Source organism: Neomonachus schauinslandi, chromosome 9 (assembly GCF_002201575.2).
Source record: "Neomonachus schauinslandi chromosome 9, ASM220157v2, whole genome shotgun sequence".
In the NCBI taxonomy this organism is placed as follows: Eukaryota; Metazoa; Chordata; class Mammalia; order Carnivora; family Phocidae; genus Neomonachus; species Neomonachus schauinslandi.
Window position 1 is genome coordinate 47632440 of NC_058411.1, and position 19410 is coordinate 47651849.

A 19410-nucleotide genomic window follows, 5' to 3' on the forward strand; every position below is an offset into this window, starting at 1 on the left:
TGTGCCCCATTCCTACCAGATATCTAGGGTCTTAAGCATATATTTTTATTTTTATGTATTAATTTCCCTCTTCATTTCATTGTATCTTTCCACTCTCATCTTCTATCTGCCTTGATTTTTTGGACTTTTTTAAATTGAATATAACATATAACAAGAATCATAAATGTATAGCTTGATGAATTTTCATAAAGTGTGACCAATACCTGGATCAACAGCAGAATGTTACCAGCCTCCCAATATTTCTCCTCAAGCCCCTTCCTATCACTACCTTTCCCTTAAGGGTAATCACTATCCTGACTTCTTACATCATACGTTTTTGAATTGTATTTAAGTGGAATCATATAGTAGGTGCTCATTTTGTGTCTGAACTTATTTTATTCGGTATTATTTATGAAATTCATCCATATGTTGCATATAGTTGTAGTTTCATTGCCGTATAACTGTATGAAGGTAGAGGTAAAGTTACATATTTTTTTTCCAATCTGGATGCCCAATTGACTCAGCACCATTTATCAAAAAGACCATTATTTCCCCACTGCACTGCACTGTTACCTTTGTGATACCAGGTGACTGTATGTATGGATTCTATGTCTGGACTCTATTCTGTTCCATTGTCTCTTCTTTTACCACTACCATAATGTCTTAATTATCATAGCTTTTTAGTAGGTTTAAGTATCTGGTCGGGAAATTCCTTTAACTTTGTTCTTCTTCAACATTATCTTGGCTGTTCTTAGGGATCTTTGTATTTCTGTATATATTTTAAATAATTTTTTTTTTTTTTAAGATTTTATTTATTTATTTGACAGAGAGAATGAGAGAGAGAGCACATGAGAGGGGGGAGGGTCAGAGGGAGAAGCAGACTCCCCGCCGAGCAGGGAGCCCGATGCGGGACTCGATCCAGGGACTCCAGGATCATGACCTGAGCCGAAGGCAGTCGCTTAACCAACTGAGCCACCCAGGCGCCCCTTCTGTATATATTTTAGAATTATTTTGCTAAACTCCACAAGGTGACCTTTTGTGATTTTGATTGAGTTTGCATTAAATTTATAGGTCCATTAGAGACAATTTGTATCTTCACAATATTGCGTCTTCCAATCCATGAACACAGTAGATCCATCCATTTATCTGTATCTTCTTTAATTCATTGCAAAAATGTGTTAGAATTTTTAGTGTAGAGGTCTTTCATATCTCTTAGATTGATTTCTAGGTATTTGACGGTTTTTGATACTCTCATAAATAGTATTGTTACTTAAAGTTCATTTTCTCCTTGTATGTTGCAAATATATGGAAATATAATTGATTTTTAACCTTTCATCCATCTTGGATGTTAAATTCACATATTGATTCTAATAGTTGGTCTATAATTTTGGGGGGATTTTCTATGTAGTTGTGTTGTCTGCAAATAATAACTTTTATTTTTTCTTTTCCAATTAATATACTTAGCTGGCTCAATGTTTAGTGCTGGTATATATTGTGTTGTGTTCCTTGTTTGTTTTTAGAAGCTGCTTCAAATCCTTTCTGCCAAAAAGACAAAGTAGAAATAGATTTTTCCCCCCTGAAGTTATCTTTAGTTATACAGTAAAGTTGGGTCAAAATATATGATTTTCTTTTTCTTTTTCTCTCTTTTTTTAAGATTTTTATTTATTTAAGAGCACAGGCGGGCGGAGGGGCAGAGGGTGAGGGAGAGGGTGAGAGGCAGACTTCCTGCTAAGCATAGAGCCTGATGCAGGGCTCGACATGGGGATCGATTCGGGGATTGATCCAAGGAACCCGAGATCATGACTGGAACCAAAGTCAGATGCTTAACCGACTGAACCACCCAGGCACCCCAAAATATGTTTTCTTTTTTTTTTTTTTAAGATTTTATTTATTTGAGAGACAGAGACAGATAGTGACAGAGATAGCTAGAGAGAGCATAAGTGGGGAGGAGAGGGAGAAGCAGGCTCCCGCTGAGCAGGGAGCCTGATGTGGGGGCTTGATCCCAGGACCCTGGGATTATAACCTGAGCTGAAGGCAGACACTTAACCGACTGAGCCACCCAGGCGCCCCTAGGTTTTCCTAATTAATATAAAGTTACTAAGAGGCTGATAATACCTAAGATTCCAAATAATGTTGAATGAGTTCTTCCTCCAGAGGTCATAGCATCTTCAGCTCCAGCATATCCCACCTTTCCTTTCTTTGGGTCTCAAAATAATCAAAGTGTTTTGCTTGTGGGATACCTAGACCTTCTATTCCCTATTCCTTTCTCCAGGTATTTCTTGTCTCTCTGAGATGGTGAATGAATGACTGATTTTTTTCTTTAAAACAAGGCACATTCATTGAATATCTTATTTTGGCTGTCTGTTTCTTTCAGGCTTTGGCCAAATGCTACATGGTCAAAGCCAGGGTTGGCAGTATGGTCTCTGGGCCAAATCCAGCCTGCCACCTGTTTTTTATGGCCTGTGAACTAAGAATAGTTTTTATATTTTTAAATGGTTGAAGAAAATTAAAAGAATCATATTTTGTGACACATGAAAATTATATGAAATTGAAATTTCAGTGTCCAAATATATTTGTAGGAATACATGTATTTTTTGTATTGTCTATGGCTGCTTTGGTTGAAGAAAATTAAAAGAATCATATTTTGTGACACATGAAAATTAAATTGAAATTTCAGTGTCCAAAAATATTTGTAGGAATACATGTATTTTTTATATTGTCTATGGCTGCTTTTGTACCAAACAGCCAAACTGAGTAGTTGCAGCAGAGATCATAGGTCCCATGTAAAGAAAAATATTTAGTGGCTGGCTCTTTACGGAAAAGATTGCCAACCCCTGGTCTAAATAGTAGGGAGCCACTGAAGGATTTGAGCAGAAGAATGGCATGTAAAATGTGCCAATTTAGGAGAGTTAATCAAGTTTCTGGTACATCGGATGGAATTGAACCGGACATGGGAAAGAGGGGAGCCTTGAATTAGAGGCCAGAGCCAGCTGGAACAACAATCATGGTCTGTGGTGGAACTTTGTGAGGGGATTTAGAGAGAGGAAGAAATGGGAAGAGGAGCCCATGCTTTCTATCATGCTTGACTGTTAAAAACAAACAAAGCAGCTTTTCACACAGCATAAGGTTGAGTCTGGATAGTGTTCTGTGTACCTCACCATGTGATCTTCTCAGGTCTCAGAGTGAGTAGATGAGCTATGTGTACACAGATAGTCAAATTATATGTCTACCTGTATTTTTTGTGTCTTATAAATGAGGAAAGCGATTCAGTTACTTTCCCAAGGTCACACAGCTCCTAAGAGTCCCTGCCCCCAGATCTGATTCAGAACTGGTATTTTTTCTGTTCAGTTCAGCCAACATTTTCTTCTTTACTATGTGCCAAACACTGTGTTAGGTACTACAGATATGAAGATGAGTAAGATATGGTGATCAGCCTAAAGAAAGGTATAGTGCAGAAGATGTAACTCTAATACAGTGAAAAGTATTTTGATAGAGTTGATAAACTGTCTTGTATCTATCTTTGATAGAGCTGATACATTGTATCAATGTAAGGGAAAGCTTTTAGCTTAGTCTCGGTGTTTAGGAAAGCCTTCTTGAGGTGAACCTTCACTTGAAAGATGAGTAAGGAGTGTAATTTATAAAGGAAATACAATCTGCTTTTCTCTGAGGCCTTTGCAGAGCTGACCTACTTTATATAATGCCACATTAGCATTATCTGACACTTTATGTAATGCCACATTATAATTATCTATGCCTAGATGTATTTAGTGGTAGCAATGTGTAGTGGAAAATGTCTGGTTATTTCATAAAGGTCTCTGAGTGAACCCTTCCTGGTCTTTCAACCCTACTGCTATTATCAGGAGTAGGGGCAAAATTTCTATAGTATGGGTTCGTTTCTGTTTTCTCAAGCCTCTCCAGAAAGAAAAAGTTTATCAGGGCAGCTCTAAAGGGCTTTTTGGACCAGATGTCTTTAAGGAGCAGATTAAATAGCCCCAAGGGAAGCATCTTGGAAATTTTCATAAACTTTGTCTTTGGAGGATAGCTCTCGACAGTTCTCTCTCTGGGCAGATCCTGACTGTGCACTCTGACTTTACCTTTCCTGAACTTTTTGCCTTTTCTTTAACACTGTTGGTCAACCACACGTTCATCTGTTCCTCTCTCCTCCTGACTGACTTCCAACTCCCAGCCTCTTGTGTCCTGCTTGCCTAGTTCTTTTCCAGCCACCTGACCTGCAGTAGCCTCAGATTTCAAGCTCTGACCTGCTCACCTGTTCAGTGCATGCCCAGCCTCCTGGCTAACAGCCCGCCTGTCTACCAGCCCCATCCTGGGCCCTGGGCGTTGAATTGCTTAGCCACAGTGACTCACTCCACCTTCCCCCAACCTATATGTATAGTGGGGCACACCAGCATCTCATGAGGAGGAACAAAACCAAGACTAGAAGGAGAAAGAAAGAAGGGAGACCTTTAAGGGAAGGCCTAGAGCGGAGAGAGATCTAGTGTGTTTAAAGACAGCCCTCAGAAGTTCATTCATTCAGGAGAAGTTTGAGTGCCTTCTGTGTGTCAGGCATTGTGCTGGGTAATAGGAAAAATAAGATGAATAAGGAAGATCCTGGGATTCCAAAAAACTATTGATACGAAGCACTTTTTTTTTTTTAAAGATTTTATTTATTTATTTGAGAGAGAGAGAATGAGACAGAGAGAGCACGTGAGAGGGGGACGGGTCAGAGGGAGAAGCAGACTCCCTGCTGAGCAGGAAGCCTGATACGGGACTTGATCCTGGGACTCCAGGATCTTGACCTGAGCTGAAAGCAGTCGCTTAACCAACTGAGCCACCCAGGCACCCATGAAGCACTTTTATAGCCTGTTTTTATCCCTCTTTTATTTGCCATGTAGTTTTATGTGAGGTGAGAAGTTTTTGTGACTAAGCTCTTGGTATTATCCTGTTAGTTTCCAAGGTTATTGTACCCCAAATACTATTTATAGTTTGAAGTTGAATTATGACCATTGACTTGTGAATTTGGAGGTGGTCAGGCAATACAAGATCGAATGTAAAAATCTTAAATGTGTATCTACTACATCAAGACAGAAGGAATGATTTCTGTGTTTGGCAAATGATCTCATATTCTGGAAGCAAGAATCAAGTTTATCAAATGTTGCTTTCAATTTGTGACAAGAGACTATTGCGTGTTTTGTGAGCCTTTACCCCTAGTGTGATCTGGCCATTTGGAATTAGTGATCTGGGATGGGTGGCAAAGTCAAAAGCTTTTAGAAGTTAAGCAGGTAAATGTATTGGAGTAGGGGTGGGGCTGACTACAAGAATGAGATATTTAAAATAATACTATCAGATATTATTGTAAAACTGCAACAATACCAGTTCCATGCTGGTCAGACGAGAGGATGGCAGCATTTACCAGTTACACACAGCTTCTGGGCATTAGTTGTCCTGGGGACTCAGGCTACCACCCTCTTAGGGAAAACTGATTAGGAGAACTGATATACTCATATACATAGTAAGGGAACAGAAAATGATGCTGTTTCCAAGGATTCACCAAAATCTAGGCAATACTTGGCGTGTGATATTCTATTCTTAAGAATTAGAAAAGCCAACGCACATTCAACATTTATTCCAAAAAATTAAATAAGTATGATTATAGATCATTCATCTGTGGAGTTTGAGCATGTCTTGAGTGGCAAAACAAAAACAAAAAAATCCACAAAACAACAACAGCAACACAACAACAAAAAACTCAGGCTATTAATTTCTGTGTTACCTGAAAGGAAAGTTGGAGTTAACCACATAAAATCTCCATTCAATATTTGTAGTCCTGAAGCAAATCAAATCAATACTCTGCAAACATTGTAAATAGCTAGAACAACTCTGAGTCCTCACTGAGTGTGCATGACATATGATACACTACTGGGAAAATCTCAGTGGAGTTTATTTAAAACAATCATTTGGGGCACGTGGGTGGTTCAGTCATTAAGTGTCTGCCTTCGGCTCAGGTCATGATCCCAGGGTCCTGGGATCGAGCCCCGCATTGGGCTCCCTGCTCAGTGGGAAGCCTGCTTCTCCCACTCCCCCTGCTTCTGTTCCTTCTCTCGCTGTGTCTCTTTCTGTCAAATAAATAAATAAAATCTTAAAAAAAAATAAAAACAATCATTTGGTGATAACAGAATTTGACTCAGAATCAGATTTGAATCAGAATCAGGTATGGTGAGGGATGAATAAAACTGAAAAACTCATTGTAGCAGCCAGAAGAACCCAGCAAAATTAACTCCCCTACAGAGGAGAATTATTTCCTGAGTACAAGAGATTTTCTTATTTAGCTAGTATTATTTCTTTTATTTGTTAGACATATTATTCAACATCAGATTTAGGCATTGAATTTTTGCCAAGAAATGATAATGTATGAAATCCATCAAAATTAACAGTAAAAAAATTCAGCCCCAAATAAAATTTATTGAACAACCTATCCTCGATTATTTTTAGTTGTATGATCTTGACTGTTTCATAATCCTATCCCAGGGTCTAATGGCTATTGATTGCCCATACACCGGCATTGTGGACTATCGGCAGGTGGCTTTGTCATTTGCCCAGGATTTCCAAGAAGCAGGTGGCTTTGTCTTGACCAATTTTGAAGTAAAAGATCTTGAAATGGCTAAAGAAAGTCCGTCAGGAAGTAAAGATGGTAAGCCATCCTTGTCTTTTCTTTTGAATACTTGTATTGACTTCTTTTTTTGTTTTTTGTTTTAGATTTTATTTATTTATTTGACAGAGAGAGAGAGAGAGCACAAGCAGAGGGTGCTGGAGGCAGAGGGAGAGGGAGAAGCAGGCTCCCCGTGGAGCAAGGAACCCAATGCGGGGCTCGATCCCAGGGCCCTGGGATCTAATCTGAGCCCAAAGCAGACACTCAGCTGACTGAGCCACCTAGGCAGCCCACTGTATTGACTTCTAAACCAACTATTTTTGGGTTGGGTGGTACTGGCAGGAGGGCCACCAGGAGCTAGGCTAAAGTAGGGCGCAGAGCTGGATGCAGGTGCAAAAGGGATGAATGTGAGATTGGATGTGGGAGAACTGGGGCTTCTGGTGAGTCTTGAGCTGATAGAACTTGGCACTGATTGGACATGACTGACTGGTGCTAAAACCTGACCTGTCAAGACTGTTAATGAAACACTAGCCTCCAGGGCGCCTGGGTGGCTCAGTTGGTTAAGCGACTGCCTTCGGCTCAGGTCATGATCCTGGAGTCCCGGGATCAAGTCCCGCATTGGCCTCCCTGCTCGGCAGGGAGTCTGCTTCTCCCTCTGACCCTCCCCCTCTCATGCTCTCTCTCTATCTCATTCTCTCTCTCAAATAAATAAATAAAATCTTTAAAAAAATTAAAAACAAACAAAAAAAGATTAAAAAAAATTTTTCCTTATAAAAAAAAAAAAAAAAAAAACACTAGCCTCCAGACACTTACTTATTTTGTAGATATATAGTCAGAATCCCTTGAGGATGCTTATTAAAAATGCAGATTTCAGGGCGCCTGGCTGGCTTAGAAGAGCATGCGACTCTTGATCTCGGGGTTGTGGGTTTGAGCCCCATGTGGGGTGTAGAGATTACTTAAAAATAAAATCTTTAAAAAAAATGCAGATTTTAGCATCACCCAGTCTTAATGAATCAGACTGTCAGGAGACAGGGTATGACTCAGCCATTTTGAACTCTCCCTGCACCCCACCATTGTAGACTACTTAGAGTTTGTTTTGTTTTGCTTCGTTTTGTGGATAATTTTTTTTTTTTAAACCAAATGAATTGGTTTGTAACCTTGAATTTTTTTGGCATTTTTGCTATTGGGAAATTTGAAGGAGAAAAAGTATAGTGTTCATTTCTTCCTTAAATGGTTTTTATTTTTTTAATTTATTTTAAGATTTTATTTATTTATTTGACAGAGAGAGACACAGCAAGAGAGGGAACACAAGCAGGGGGAGTGGGAGAGGGAGAAGCAGGCTTCCCACCGAGCAGGGAGCCTGATGCGGGGCTCGATCCCAGGACCCTGGGATCATGACCTGAGCCGAAGGCAGATGCTTAACGACTGAGCCACCCACGTGCCCCCCTTCACTGGTTTTTAAGGAGATTTGGGCCATTTGAATCATTCTCCCAGTGTCCTTCTAAATACTAATATGATGAGCAAAATTGTTAAGTAATTAAGATTGGTATAGGTAGGTAGCATAAAATCAAATTTATGATCCAAGCAGATCATATTCTTTACCTGATGTACATATGCTTTTTAAGACTTTGAGATCCCATGTGCCTGATTGGGAACTAATTTTATAAATAGTTTATTATTGGAACTTTTTGTATGGTGATAACTCTTGCTTCTCTATGCAGCCTAGGATCTGCAAAGACTCAGCCTACAGCACTTAGACGAAAAGCACTCATTAGCGCTTTGCGAAAATACATACTAATTAATGATGATCAGCGTTGCACAGTGGCAGTATTGTAGCCAATGAGGTTTATCTGAGGTGTGATTATTGCTAATTGATTAATGATGATCTATCTATTTTACAACTTGGTTTCTAGGGCTATAGTTCAGAGAAAAGCTGGGACTGCCTATGTTGGATCTGAGGTGGGGCGTGGCCTATAAGCATAGACTAAATGAATTAAAACAAGTTTAAAAAGAGGCCAGAGTTTTATATATTATCAAATATGAACTAGTTTAATCTTGTTACTTCATAAAAAGCTTTAGAATGAAAAGTGGGAGGCACTCATGGTTACAAGATAAGAAAATTGTTTAAATTTGTTACTAGTATAATATTTCAAAAATGTAGGCCCTCTTTTACTAAAAATAAATCTTTCACTAATTCTTTTTTTTTCAGGGACGAAATATCCAATCGTTATAAGGAATACAAAGGTAAAGATTCTTAACACTACCTGCATCTACTTTATCTACTTTCATTCCCTCTCCTCCCTTAAAAAGTTGAATTAGGGCGCCTGGGTGGCTCAGTTGGTTGGGCGACTGCTTTCGGCTCAGGTCATGATCCTGGAGTCCCTGGATCGAGTCCCGCATGGGCTCCCTGCTCGGCGGGGAGCCTGCTTCTCCCTCTGACCCTCCCCCCTCTCATGTGCGCTCTCTCTCTCATTCTCTCTGTCTCAAATAAATAAATAAAATCTTAAAAAAAAAAAAAAGTTGAATTAATCACAGGGCTCTTTTCTGTGTCCTTGGATGAATTTTGCCTAATGTAGAAGTTACTCTGAGAGAAATTCTTTGAGAGCAGTTTAAAAGCTTGCTTTTTAAGAAGGGTTTCAACCGAAAATATCTTCACAAAGTGATTGTTCCAGCGAAGAATATGATTATAAGCGCTTGGTGTATTTAAGGCAAAACTGATAAATATTTTATTTGCTCTGCCTACTTAGCTGCATTAACTTATTAACTCTCTCCCAGTTAGAGGACTTTGGTGGAGGGCAGATTGCTCAGAGGGAAATGAACTGCTTTCCTTCATCTCCATGTAGTCTAAAACAAGAGCTATTGAATGGCACAGAAGCATTGCATTTGCTGTATATTCTCTGATCAGAGTTCAGTCACGTGAGTAGAGTCATTAATGAGGTTGTAGGATTTATTACAGGAATTAGGTCTTACACAATTGTGAAGGGATCTGAGGAAGCACGGGTTCAGAAGGGGCGTTGGTAGATCATAGGCATCTCCAGCCAGTCTGCGAAGCCAAGTGTGTCCAACTGCTAAAGTGGGACTGCAAATGGGAAGCTCATGAAACATTCTGGGGGACCTCTTGCCTCTCACGCAAGTAGTGGGAGAGGGCAGCACTTGGTCAGTAGGATCAATAGTTGGGAAGCAGAGCTAGATATGGAGCTGTAATTCACTTAGCAGTGGGTTTTTGTCACCACCCTGGACTGGAATGACCTTCAGAGAATAATGGCTGCTGCTTTACTTTTGCCTGCCAAATCATATGCAATTCCTGTTTTGGTCAACTTTAAGTTGAAACCATTATAAGGAAGGGGATTCTATCTGTTATAGTTCCCAGCTTAACCAAATTGACAAGGTTAAACACCCGCAGTCCATCCCTTTTCAACTTGGCATCCATTTACTTATGACCACATTTAACTACCAAATACAGACAGTAGCAAAAATTATGATTCCACCTAACACGATGCAGCTATCTTTTATACAACTGAAGACATGCTAACTCTCCAAAAAAGATACGAAGTCCACTCAATCCATCTTTGGGTGATTTTCATTTCTTTTTAGCTGAGTCACATTCCCTCTTCGAGATCCTTTAACTTAAATACTGAGATGTAAGGTTACCCACTACTTAAATATATTAGATCAAAAGCTCTCAACTGGAGGTGATTTTGCCACCCAGGAGATATTCAGCAATGTCTGGAGACATTTTTGGTTGTCACAATTGATGGAGGGGGTTAGCGCTACTGTCATTTAGTGGGTAGAGGCCACGGATGCTGGATGTGAGGGATAGGCCCCCACAACAAAGAGGTATCTGGCCCCAAATGTCAGTGGCACTGAGATGGAGAAGCCTCGTGTTAGATAATGGAAAAATGGTAGAGATGGGTATATGAGTCTTCTTGTTTACCATATACCACAGACTGGGTGGCTTAGAGAGCAGAAATTATTTTCTCACAGTTCTGGAAGCTCGAAGTCTAAGAACAAGGTGCTATCAGACTTGGTTTCTGGTGAGATCTCTCTTCTTGGCTTGTAGATGGCCACCTTGCTGTGTCCCCATGTATTCTCTTCTCTGTGCATGCACATATGCAGAGAGAGCAGTCTCTATTATCTTTTTTTTTTTTTTTAAGATTTTATTTATTTATTTGACAGAGAGAGACACAGCAAGAGAGGGAACACAAGCAGGGGGAGTGAGAGAGGGAGAAGCAGGCTTCCCTCGGAGCAGGGAGCCCGATGCGGGGCTCGATCCCAGGACCCTGGGATCATGACCTGAGCCGAAGGCAGACGCTTAACGACTGAGCCACCCAGGCACCCCAATTATCTTACTCTTATAAGCACACCAGTCATACCAGACAGATTAAGCGACCTCATATAATCTTAACTACCTCCCCAAAGGCTCTATCTCCAAATACGGTCACCTTAAGAGCGGGGACTTCAACATATGCACTTGTGGAATTACGGACACAATTCAATCCGTAACAATGAGGATAAAGAAAGAATTGGGTAATATATAGTCAAATATATTTATTTCAAAGTCAGGAAGAAATACTCGTAACCACTACATTCTTCATTTCCCTCAATGATCACATGGTTATGGCTGATATTTATAATTTCCTCCTTCTACTACATATTTCATAGCTCCTTTGCCCTTGGCAAGCATCTCAGCTAGTCATGTTCCGGTTTGGTGGGGGAACTCAAACTTTCATTCCTGAAGTGTCTGTGCCGTTAGTAGCCCTGCCTATTTTGGGTTGTGGTGGTTTCCATTAACTTTTATATCAGTATGTAGAAATACTGAGACCCCCAGGAGATCTATATTCGGGACATATTTCTCTTTATCATCCCTAGCACTCTCTGTGTGGTAGCAACTCTAATTCTCCTTGAGACTCATTTCCAGTTTCCCCCTTCAGTACAGTAATCCTTTCTGCCTGTTGATTCCCTGATACAAGGAACCCAAAGTGGTCCGGTATGGCAGTATCAACTTAGAGGATAATGGAACCATTTTTTATTCTCTAATGAAGCATTTCTCCCTTGGGAATCAAGACTTCTAAACACCAGAGCCCAAAATTGTGGGGATAGAAAGCAAAAATTTCACTAGTGAATTATTGTAGTAGTAAGGAGCTACTCCCATTTCTCCCATTTCTACCTCTTGATTTCTAAACCTGTGAATCCTGGCTCTGGGTGAAGCAACACCATATATTAATCATATAGAGCATCCTGAAAGACATTGCCCCAGCCCTGCAAGGTGTTGCCAGCCAGCTAGTTCTGTTTTGAATCTTCAAAAACCCATTCTACTTTCTGTCACCTAGCAGCTTCAGGACGATGGAGAAAATGGTCAGATCAGTGAATTCCACAAGAATGAACTTATTGTTATACTTCATTTGTTGTAAAATAAGCTCACTGATCAGAAGTAATGCTTCTGGGCAAAATACCATAATGGTGAATAACACATCCTGTAGGTTCACAGATGGTGGTTTCCTCAGAAGCATTGTAAGCAGGGAAGACAGATCTATATCCAGAGCAAGTATCTATTTCAGTGAGGACTAAATGCTGGTTTTTCTTTCTTTCTTTTTTTCTTTTTTTTTTTTTTTTTTTTGATTGAAGTGGGCCAGGGACCATATCAGTAGCTCTGTTGATCTCTGCTGTTGGCAGATTGAGCATTCAGCAGTGGCTATAGGCAGATCAGCCTTGGGGAGTAAGTCCATGTTGCTGAACGCATGCATTACCCCCATCCTTGTTGCTCTAACCATTTAGTTCAGGGAGCCATTGAGTAAGGACAGGGGTGCCTGGGGAAAGAGGCTAATTAACATACATAGATCAGGTCATCCTGTCTACTGATTATCAAAATCTTCATCTGCCATGGTTACTCTGAGTGAGCATTCACATGGAACTCAAATATCTTTACTGACTGAGCCTGTTTGGAGAGGTCCATTTGCATACCTTTTTTCCAGAGCTCCTTTTCCTAACCAACCAGCCATAGCATTAGTTACTGCACATGAAGCAGTATAGATCTGTACTTCTATCCATGTTTCCTTCTAGGTGAGGTAAACAACAGGTATGGTGTTCAAAGTTCTGCCCACTGGGAAGATTTCCCTGTCAGTCCTTCAGGGTCACTCCTGAGTGGGGCTCTGGTTTGTAGCTGTTCAGTTTCAAGTGTGAGAATGTTGTGTAGAACCATGTGTAAACCAGGCCTGTGTTTTTCCTTCCTTGGTCAACTGATCATGGAGACCTTCCCATAGGGCCACAACGGCAACTTGGAAAGGAGGAGGTAATTTAGCAGGACTAGGGGCCATAGGAATTTGAGCCACCTGCCTCTGTAACTTATGTATGCCTGCAGGACCTGTACCTCCCTGATCTTGTATATTCTGCTACCCCTTGATGACAGAGTACTGCTGTACACACCCAATTTTGTGGCTTGGTGAGTCAGACAACATACAGTTAATAATGTATAGTTCACATGGTAACTTAGTGATCTGTGGTCAAGTGTTGAGTCAAAGCCAGAAGCACTTTCTCAAAAGGAAAACAGTTATCTGCAGATGGTATAACTTTCCTCCAAAATCCTAAAGTTCTGTGTTGTGATTTGCCTATAGGGACCTACCAAAGTCTCCATAAAACATCGCTGTCTGCCACAGACACCCTGATTACCATCAGATCTACTGGGTCATGTGGCCCAAGTGACTGACAGAGCATCCAGGATCTCCATTCAAAGAAGGATTAAAAGTCTATTTCTGCTCCCGCCCTCATCGGAAGGGCCATTTTCACTAGAGTATGGCATCATGTGATAGAAGATATGCAGGGGCCTCTGGGATACCAGTGAATATGTATTTCACCCACAGTTGCTATAGCTGTTGCCTTTTATTTTGGCATTTACCTTTAGTATAAATATAATTAAACATTTTTATTTTTATTTACTTTTGAAAAAGATTTTATTTATTTGAGAGAGAGAGTGTGAGAGAGAGAGAGAGAGATCATGAACAGGGGGGAGTGACAGGCAGAGGGAGAAACAGACTCCCCACTGAGCAGGGAGCCCAACGTGGGACTTGATCCCAGGACCCTGGGATCATGACTTGAGCGGAAGGCAGACACTTACCTGACTGAGCCACCCAGGCGCCCAAACATTTTTTTAATAATTAAAAATTTTGAGTCAACTTATCAAGTTGAATGTCTGTGCTTTTATGAGAGGTTAAAAGAGGTTAAATTAAGAATAAATTTGGGGGGGTGCCTGGGTGGCTCAGTCGGTTAAATGTCCAACTTTTGATATTAGCTCAGGTCATGATCTCAAGGTTGTGAGATCGAGCCCTGTGTCAGGTTCCGTGCTGGGCACGGAGCCTGCTTAAGATTCTCCCTCTTCATTTCCCTCTGCCCCTCCCCCTCCTCCCTCTCTTAAAAAATAAATAAATAAATAAATTTTGGGGGAGAGGATTTGCAAACTAAAGATTTATATGTTATATACGGGGAAAAAGTCTTTTTCACTTCTGAAATAGCAAGAGAGATGCATAGTTTATTTTTTTAAAGAAATTTTTGTTTGAACAAGTGCATCATTCAGTGTTTGCCTAAATTTTGATTTTGGATGTGAAATTAATGTATTACTGAATTTAATTATTATTTCATGTTTGGCATAAAATTATTTCAGGGATCTATGAAAGTTTTTAGTCATTTCTTTCTTTGGAACTGTTCCCTGAGTTTTTAAAAGAGAATTTCTAGGTTATTGCATGGTGGTACCATTCTACAAATTGTCTTATTTTTGCATTTATCATAAGTCTTATTTACATTTTATGTTCCAAGAACAAAAGAATAGCTGACCTTTCAAGTAGGAACTAGTAGATTTATTTCACATAAAAATATTTCAAGTACTTTTGGTATACCTCTAGATGAACTGGAAAGCTATTAACCTATTTAGAAGAAGGCTTTTTTTCTTGTTTTTTTTTTTTTGTTGACATAGCTCTTTTACTTCAAAGATCTTAAAACTATCATGGTTTAGCTTAGCTGATTTGAATTCACTATGAAAAAGTTTTATCTGACTTTTGTCGGAAGTGTAAGTTGTATAACTTGAAAAGAAGCTTACCTTTGTAGCGAGGCAAAATAAGATACAGAGATAGAATAAGGCTGAATCAGTAAGGGCTGGAAAGAAAGAATGTCAAGACAGGTAGCTCTGAGGCTTCAGAAACAGGTTTTATGAGAAAGAAGTCTAGGGACAGGAAATTACCTGGAGCAAGGGGGGGGGCGCTAGTTTTAATTTTTAATTAAATTTTTCTTATTTAATCTGTAGGAATTAAAGAGATGGGAATTAGAGTGTGGTAGGGAATTGGGGTTAAATGAAATCATTTAGGAAATAGGGTGACAAATTGGCTAATGCTGGCAGGGTAGAGCAAAAAATATGCAGATGATCACAAAATAAAATTTATGGGAAAATATAGCAGCCTAAGATTAGTAGTCTTCTAATCATTAAAGCAAACCTTAACTATAGTGTGGGTTCTCAGTAAGTGTGGATTGAAAGGATGAGATTTCAGGGCACCTGGGTGGCTCAGTTGTTAAGCAACTGCCTTCGGCTCAGGTCATGGTCGTCCTGGGATCAAAAGTCCCATATCGGGCTCTCTGCTCCGCGGGAAGCCTGCTTCTCCCTCTCCCACTCCCCCTTGCTTGTGTTCCCTCTCTCACTTTGTCTCTCTGTCAAATAAATAAATAAAATCTTAAAAAAAAAAAAAAGGATGCGATTTCAAAAGTAGCCTCAATTTACAAAGTACATATTGATCAGGAAGGAGAAATTGGTTGGTGGGTTGGATTTGAGCAAGATTATTGAGTGGGAAGCAACCTGAGAGTAACAGGGTAGTTACTCATAGATATGACAGAAATTGTCTGAAATACAGAGGAGGCCATATTGGTGGGAGCCATCCATTTAAATGAAGTTTGCTTCTTAATACAGCGGATAGTTAAGTTTCATGGTAGTTCTTAGTAAAATAGGGGTGTGTGTTTGTCTAACTTAAGTATCCTTGAAACGTCAATGATTGTACCTCTAAAGTACAAAATTTAAGGTGACATCTTCTTGCATGCTAATACCGTAAGTTTCTAGCTGCTACCTAAATGCTGAAGAACTTATTTTGCTGATACTTGTACTTAATTTCTTCTTTTAAAAGAAATAAAAAGAGGGGTGCCTGGGTGGCTCAGTCGTTAAGCATCTGCCTTCGGCTCAGGTCATGATCCCAGGGTCCTGGGATCGAGCCCCGCATCGGGCTCCCTGCTCAGCGGGAAGCCTGCTTCTCCCTCTCCCGCTCCCCCTGCTTGTGTTCCCTCTCTCGCTGTGTCTCTCTCTGTCAAATAAATAAATAAAATCTTTAAAAAAAAAAAAAAAAAACATGGATATACCTTTAAAAAAAAAAAAAGAAATAAAAAGAAAAAAGTCCATTTCTGTACCCTTACTATCCTTTCTATCATCTCTTTTCCCCCCTTGACCTATTTTTCTCCTCTCTACTTGCTACTGTTTATTTTCTTTTGCACTAGGGAGAGGAAGTTCAGTGTCAGTATGTTGTGACATGTGCAGGACTTTACTCGGACCGTATTTCAGAGTTGAGTGGCTGTAATCCTGATCCTCAAATTGTACCATTCCGGGGAGATTACCTGCTCTTGAAGCCAGAAAAATGCTATCTTGTAAAAGGAAATATTTATCCGGTAGGTAATGATGCTTCTGCCTTCTCACCCTTCTCCAGATGGCTGTGGGCAAAAAGGGAACGAAACAAAAACTTTTACTTGGGTCAGAAGTTAAGAGCTATTTTGAAGTGCTTTTTGGACAAGCATTTCACCTGTTTCACTTGTCATTAAATCCCTAAATCTTTATTCTGAAATCATGGTAATGAAATTGTAATTAAGTGCCTACAAGTGCATGTCTCTAGAAAGCAGAGTGTACCATGGGAGGGACTATGAAGAACCCAATTCCTCCCCCTCTCTGGTGGAAGGAGCACATAAGAGAACTTTCCCTTATAGCATGCCCAGATACCCAGCTGAGAAAGATCTCAGTTCAGGATCGATAGGTGCAGAAAAGGGGATGTGACCACTCTGTAGTTTCATGGTATAGACAGAGCCATTTACATGAAGAATTTAGTCTTCTCTCTGGAACTACTAGGTTGAACCAGATGAAATTGCCACTATTCAGCTATTTAATGTTTTCGATGGTGCCAAAACATACATTTTATCTGCTTCAACCTAATGCATTTCCACTTTCTAAAAGCCTATACTATAAATGAGTGTTTTTTCCTGGCAGCGCTGATTTTACTTGCCAGCCACATACATTCCTAGTTTTGGGTGAGGGGCTGGGGAGTGGGGAATAACCTGAACTAGGACAGTTTTCTCTCTCTCTCTCTTTTTTTTAATCCAGAAAGAGGAACACATGGGACAGTATATATTAGTGTCAATAGCATCACTGTTTCCTGTGTGGCATTTCTAGGCAGAAGCATGTAAATATAGAAAGGAATATCTGAATAACAGATCAAAAGTAATGCAACCTAAATGCATTGGAAGAAAGTGTTTTATATTACTAGTTGAGTGTTTGTATGTATAATAGAATGCAATATGAAATGATAACTCTGCCATGTTAAATCCGTAGGTCCCAGATAGCCGGTTTCCTTTCCTAGGGGTTCACTTCACACCGAGGATGGATGGTAGTATTTGGCTAGGGCCTAATGCGGTTCTTGCCTTTAAACGAGAGGGCTACAAACCCTTTGACTTCAGTGCCAGAGATGTTATGGATGTAATTATCAAGAGGTAACTTTATTTATGTAAAAAAAAAAAAAAAAAGATTTTGTATGCTTCTATTTTTAATGTGGGAAATTTTGTCTTTCTTGATATTCTATTTATTGGGTAAATCCTCGTATTTGTAATTGGTACATTGATTTTTTTTTATTAATCCAGATTAGGAGCTTTGTAGAATAAACATAATGTTTTAACTACTTCAGGAAAATTCTAGGATGCCTAGGTTTCTCAGATGGTTAAACGTCTGCCTTTGGCTCAGGTCATGATCCCAGGGGCTGGGATCGAGCCTGCATTGGGTTCCCTGCTCACTGGGGAGGGTGCTTCTTCCTCTCCCTCTGCCATTCCCTCCGCTAGTGCTCTCTGGCTCTCTCTCTCTGTCAAATAAATAAATAAAATCTTAAAAAAAAAAAAAGAAAGAAAAAAGAAAATTCTGATGAGCCGGGGTAGTGTCTTAGTCAAAAAGAACAAGACCAAGAGCCAAACACTTATCTGACAATCCAAATCTTGTTTGGCTAATCTAGTTGAGTTTGGGAAAAAAAAAGTTCTTTCAAAATTAGTAGATGCCTTACATTGATAAGATCATTTCAAGCCAGTCACCATTATTTTGAAAAGCACTGGAGAAATTGCTGATAAACAAAGTTGTTTCCTTTCGTGGAAAACTAACAATAAATTGTGTTAACCTAGATGGCAGATTATTTATTATTGTAAAGAATAACTCAGTGAGGTATTTTGTTTGGTCCTTTTAACAGTGTTGTGCTGTAGAGGGTTTCACATCAAAATCACTAGAAAGCTTGTCAAGCTGTACTCGAGTTTCACCCTTACTGATTCTGAAACAGAAATTTTAGGATGGGGCTTCCTAGCATGTGTGCTTATAAAAGCATATATATGTACACACAGGCTCCGTAGAGTCTCACTTGAGGATCTGGAGTATCTTACCTCTGGCTGACTAAAGAAAGATAGAGTAGATACTCCCATTTGCTTAATGGCTCTGATTTAAAGGTCTGTTAATGCCTTTTAGGTATGGTTTTGAAAGCGTGTAACATTTGCATTAGAAAACCTTGCTTTTGGCAGGCTTTATAGAATTCCAATTTGAAACCAGCATTCCCTGGGAATTTAAGTTTGGAAGGTATTCATTTCTTTGATGAAGTTTCCTTCTTATATTGACCAAAAGTTGATTTTCTTTTAATATGTGTTTTTTTTTCTGATTTTGCCTATATTTCTGTGATGCCACCCCCCCAAATCTCATAGTTGTAAAGATGTTTTGTAGTAATAAAGAATTGCTTTCTCTCATAAAGATTTTTTTTTTTTTTGCTTTCAGTGGCTTGATTAAATTGGTGTTCCAGAATTTTTCCTATGGAGTTAACGAAATGTATAAAGCCTGTTTTCTCAGTGCAACAGTGAAGCACCTTCAAAAGTTTATCCCTGAAATTACTGTCAGTGATATACTGAGGTAAGGAAAAGCTATGAGGATTGCAAATATGGTCATGACCTAGGTGACCCTAGGAGGTGGTTCTGACTTGGTGATTTATAAGCACACTTGCAGAGTCTGAGTGCCCACTGAATCTTTGTGTGTCCTCTCTTTCCCAGCAAGCTGTTGAGTTCCCTTTGCAGTTCTGGCATCAGGCCTTGCTGCATCCTGGCCCTTAGTGCCCGAACTAGGTGCATTTATAATGTTCTAGGCTACCTTACAGCATTAAACTCAAATGTCCACTGCAGCTATATTGGGATGCCACCTTCACCTTCATGTCTAGCTGTCACTCATGATAAAAACATCTTGCCTGAAATTTTTTAATCTCCCTGGCTACTCACTATTGTCATTGCAAAGCCTTTTGATTTTAATTCTGTATAACATCATCGATCACCATGTTAACTAGGTAAGAAACACAGAAAACATTATGTTTTGATTGCATTTTACAACCTTTTAGACATACTTCTATACATGACATCTTCCTTTCTTCCTCTTTTGTTCTTTCTTGGGTCCTACTCCACTCAGGGATTGTAGCTGCAGGCCAGAAGTGGGA

At 39.7% G+C, this 19410-nt stretch overlaps 1 protein-coding gene across 1 annotated transcript in view; it reads left to right on the forward strand.

Annotated features, from left to right (window-relative positions):
* Positions 1 to 19410, forward strand: part of L2HGDH (L-2-hydroxyglutarate dehydrogenase) — a 43667-nt gene that overhangs the window by 13349 nt on the left and 10908 nt on the right. The window contains exons 5-9 of the mRNA XM_021701414.1: positions 6505 to 6667; positions 8835 to 8869; positions 16145 to 16312; positions 17244 to 17401; positions 18708 to 18839. Of these exons, the coding sequence (XP_021557089.1) occupies positions 6505 to 6667; positions 8835 to 8869; positions 16145 to 16312; positions 17244 to 17401; positions 18708 to 18839 (656 nt within the window). The remainder of the gene's footprint in view (positions 1 to 6504; positions 6668 to 8834; positions 8870 to 16144; positions 16313 to 17243; positions 17402 to 18707; positions 18840 to 19410) is intronic.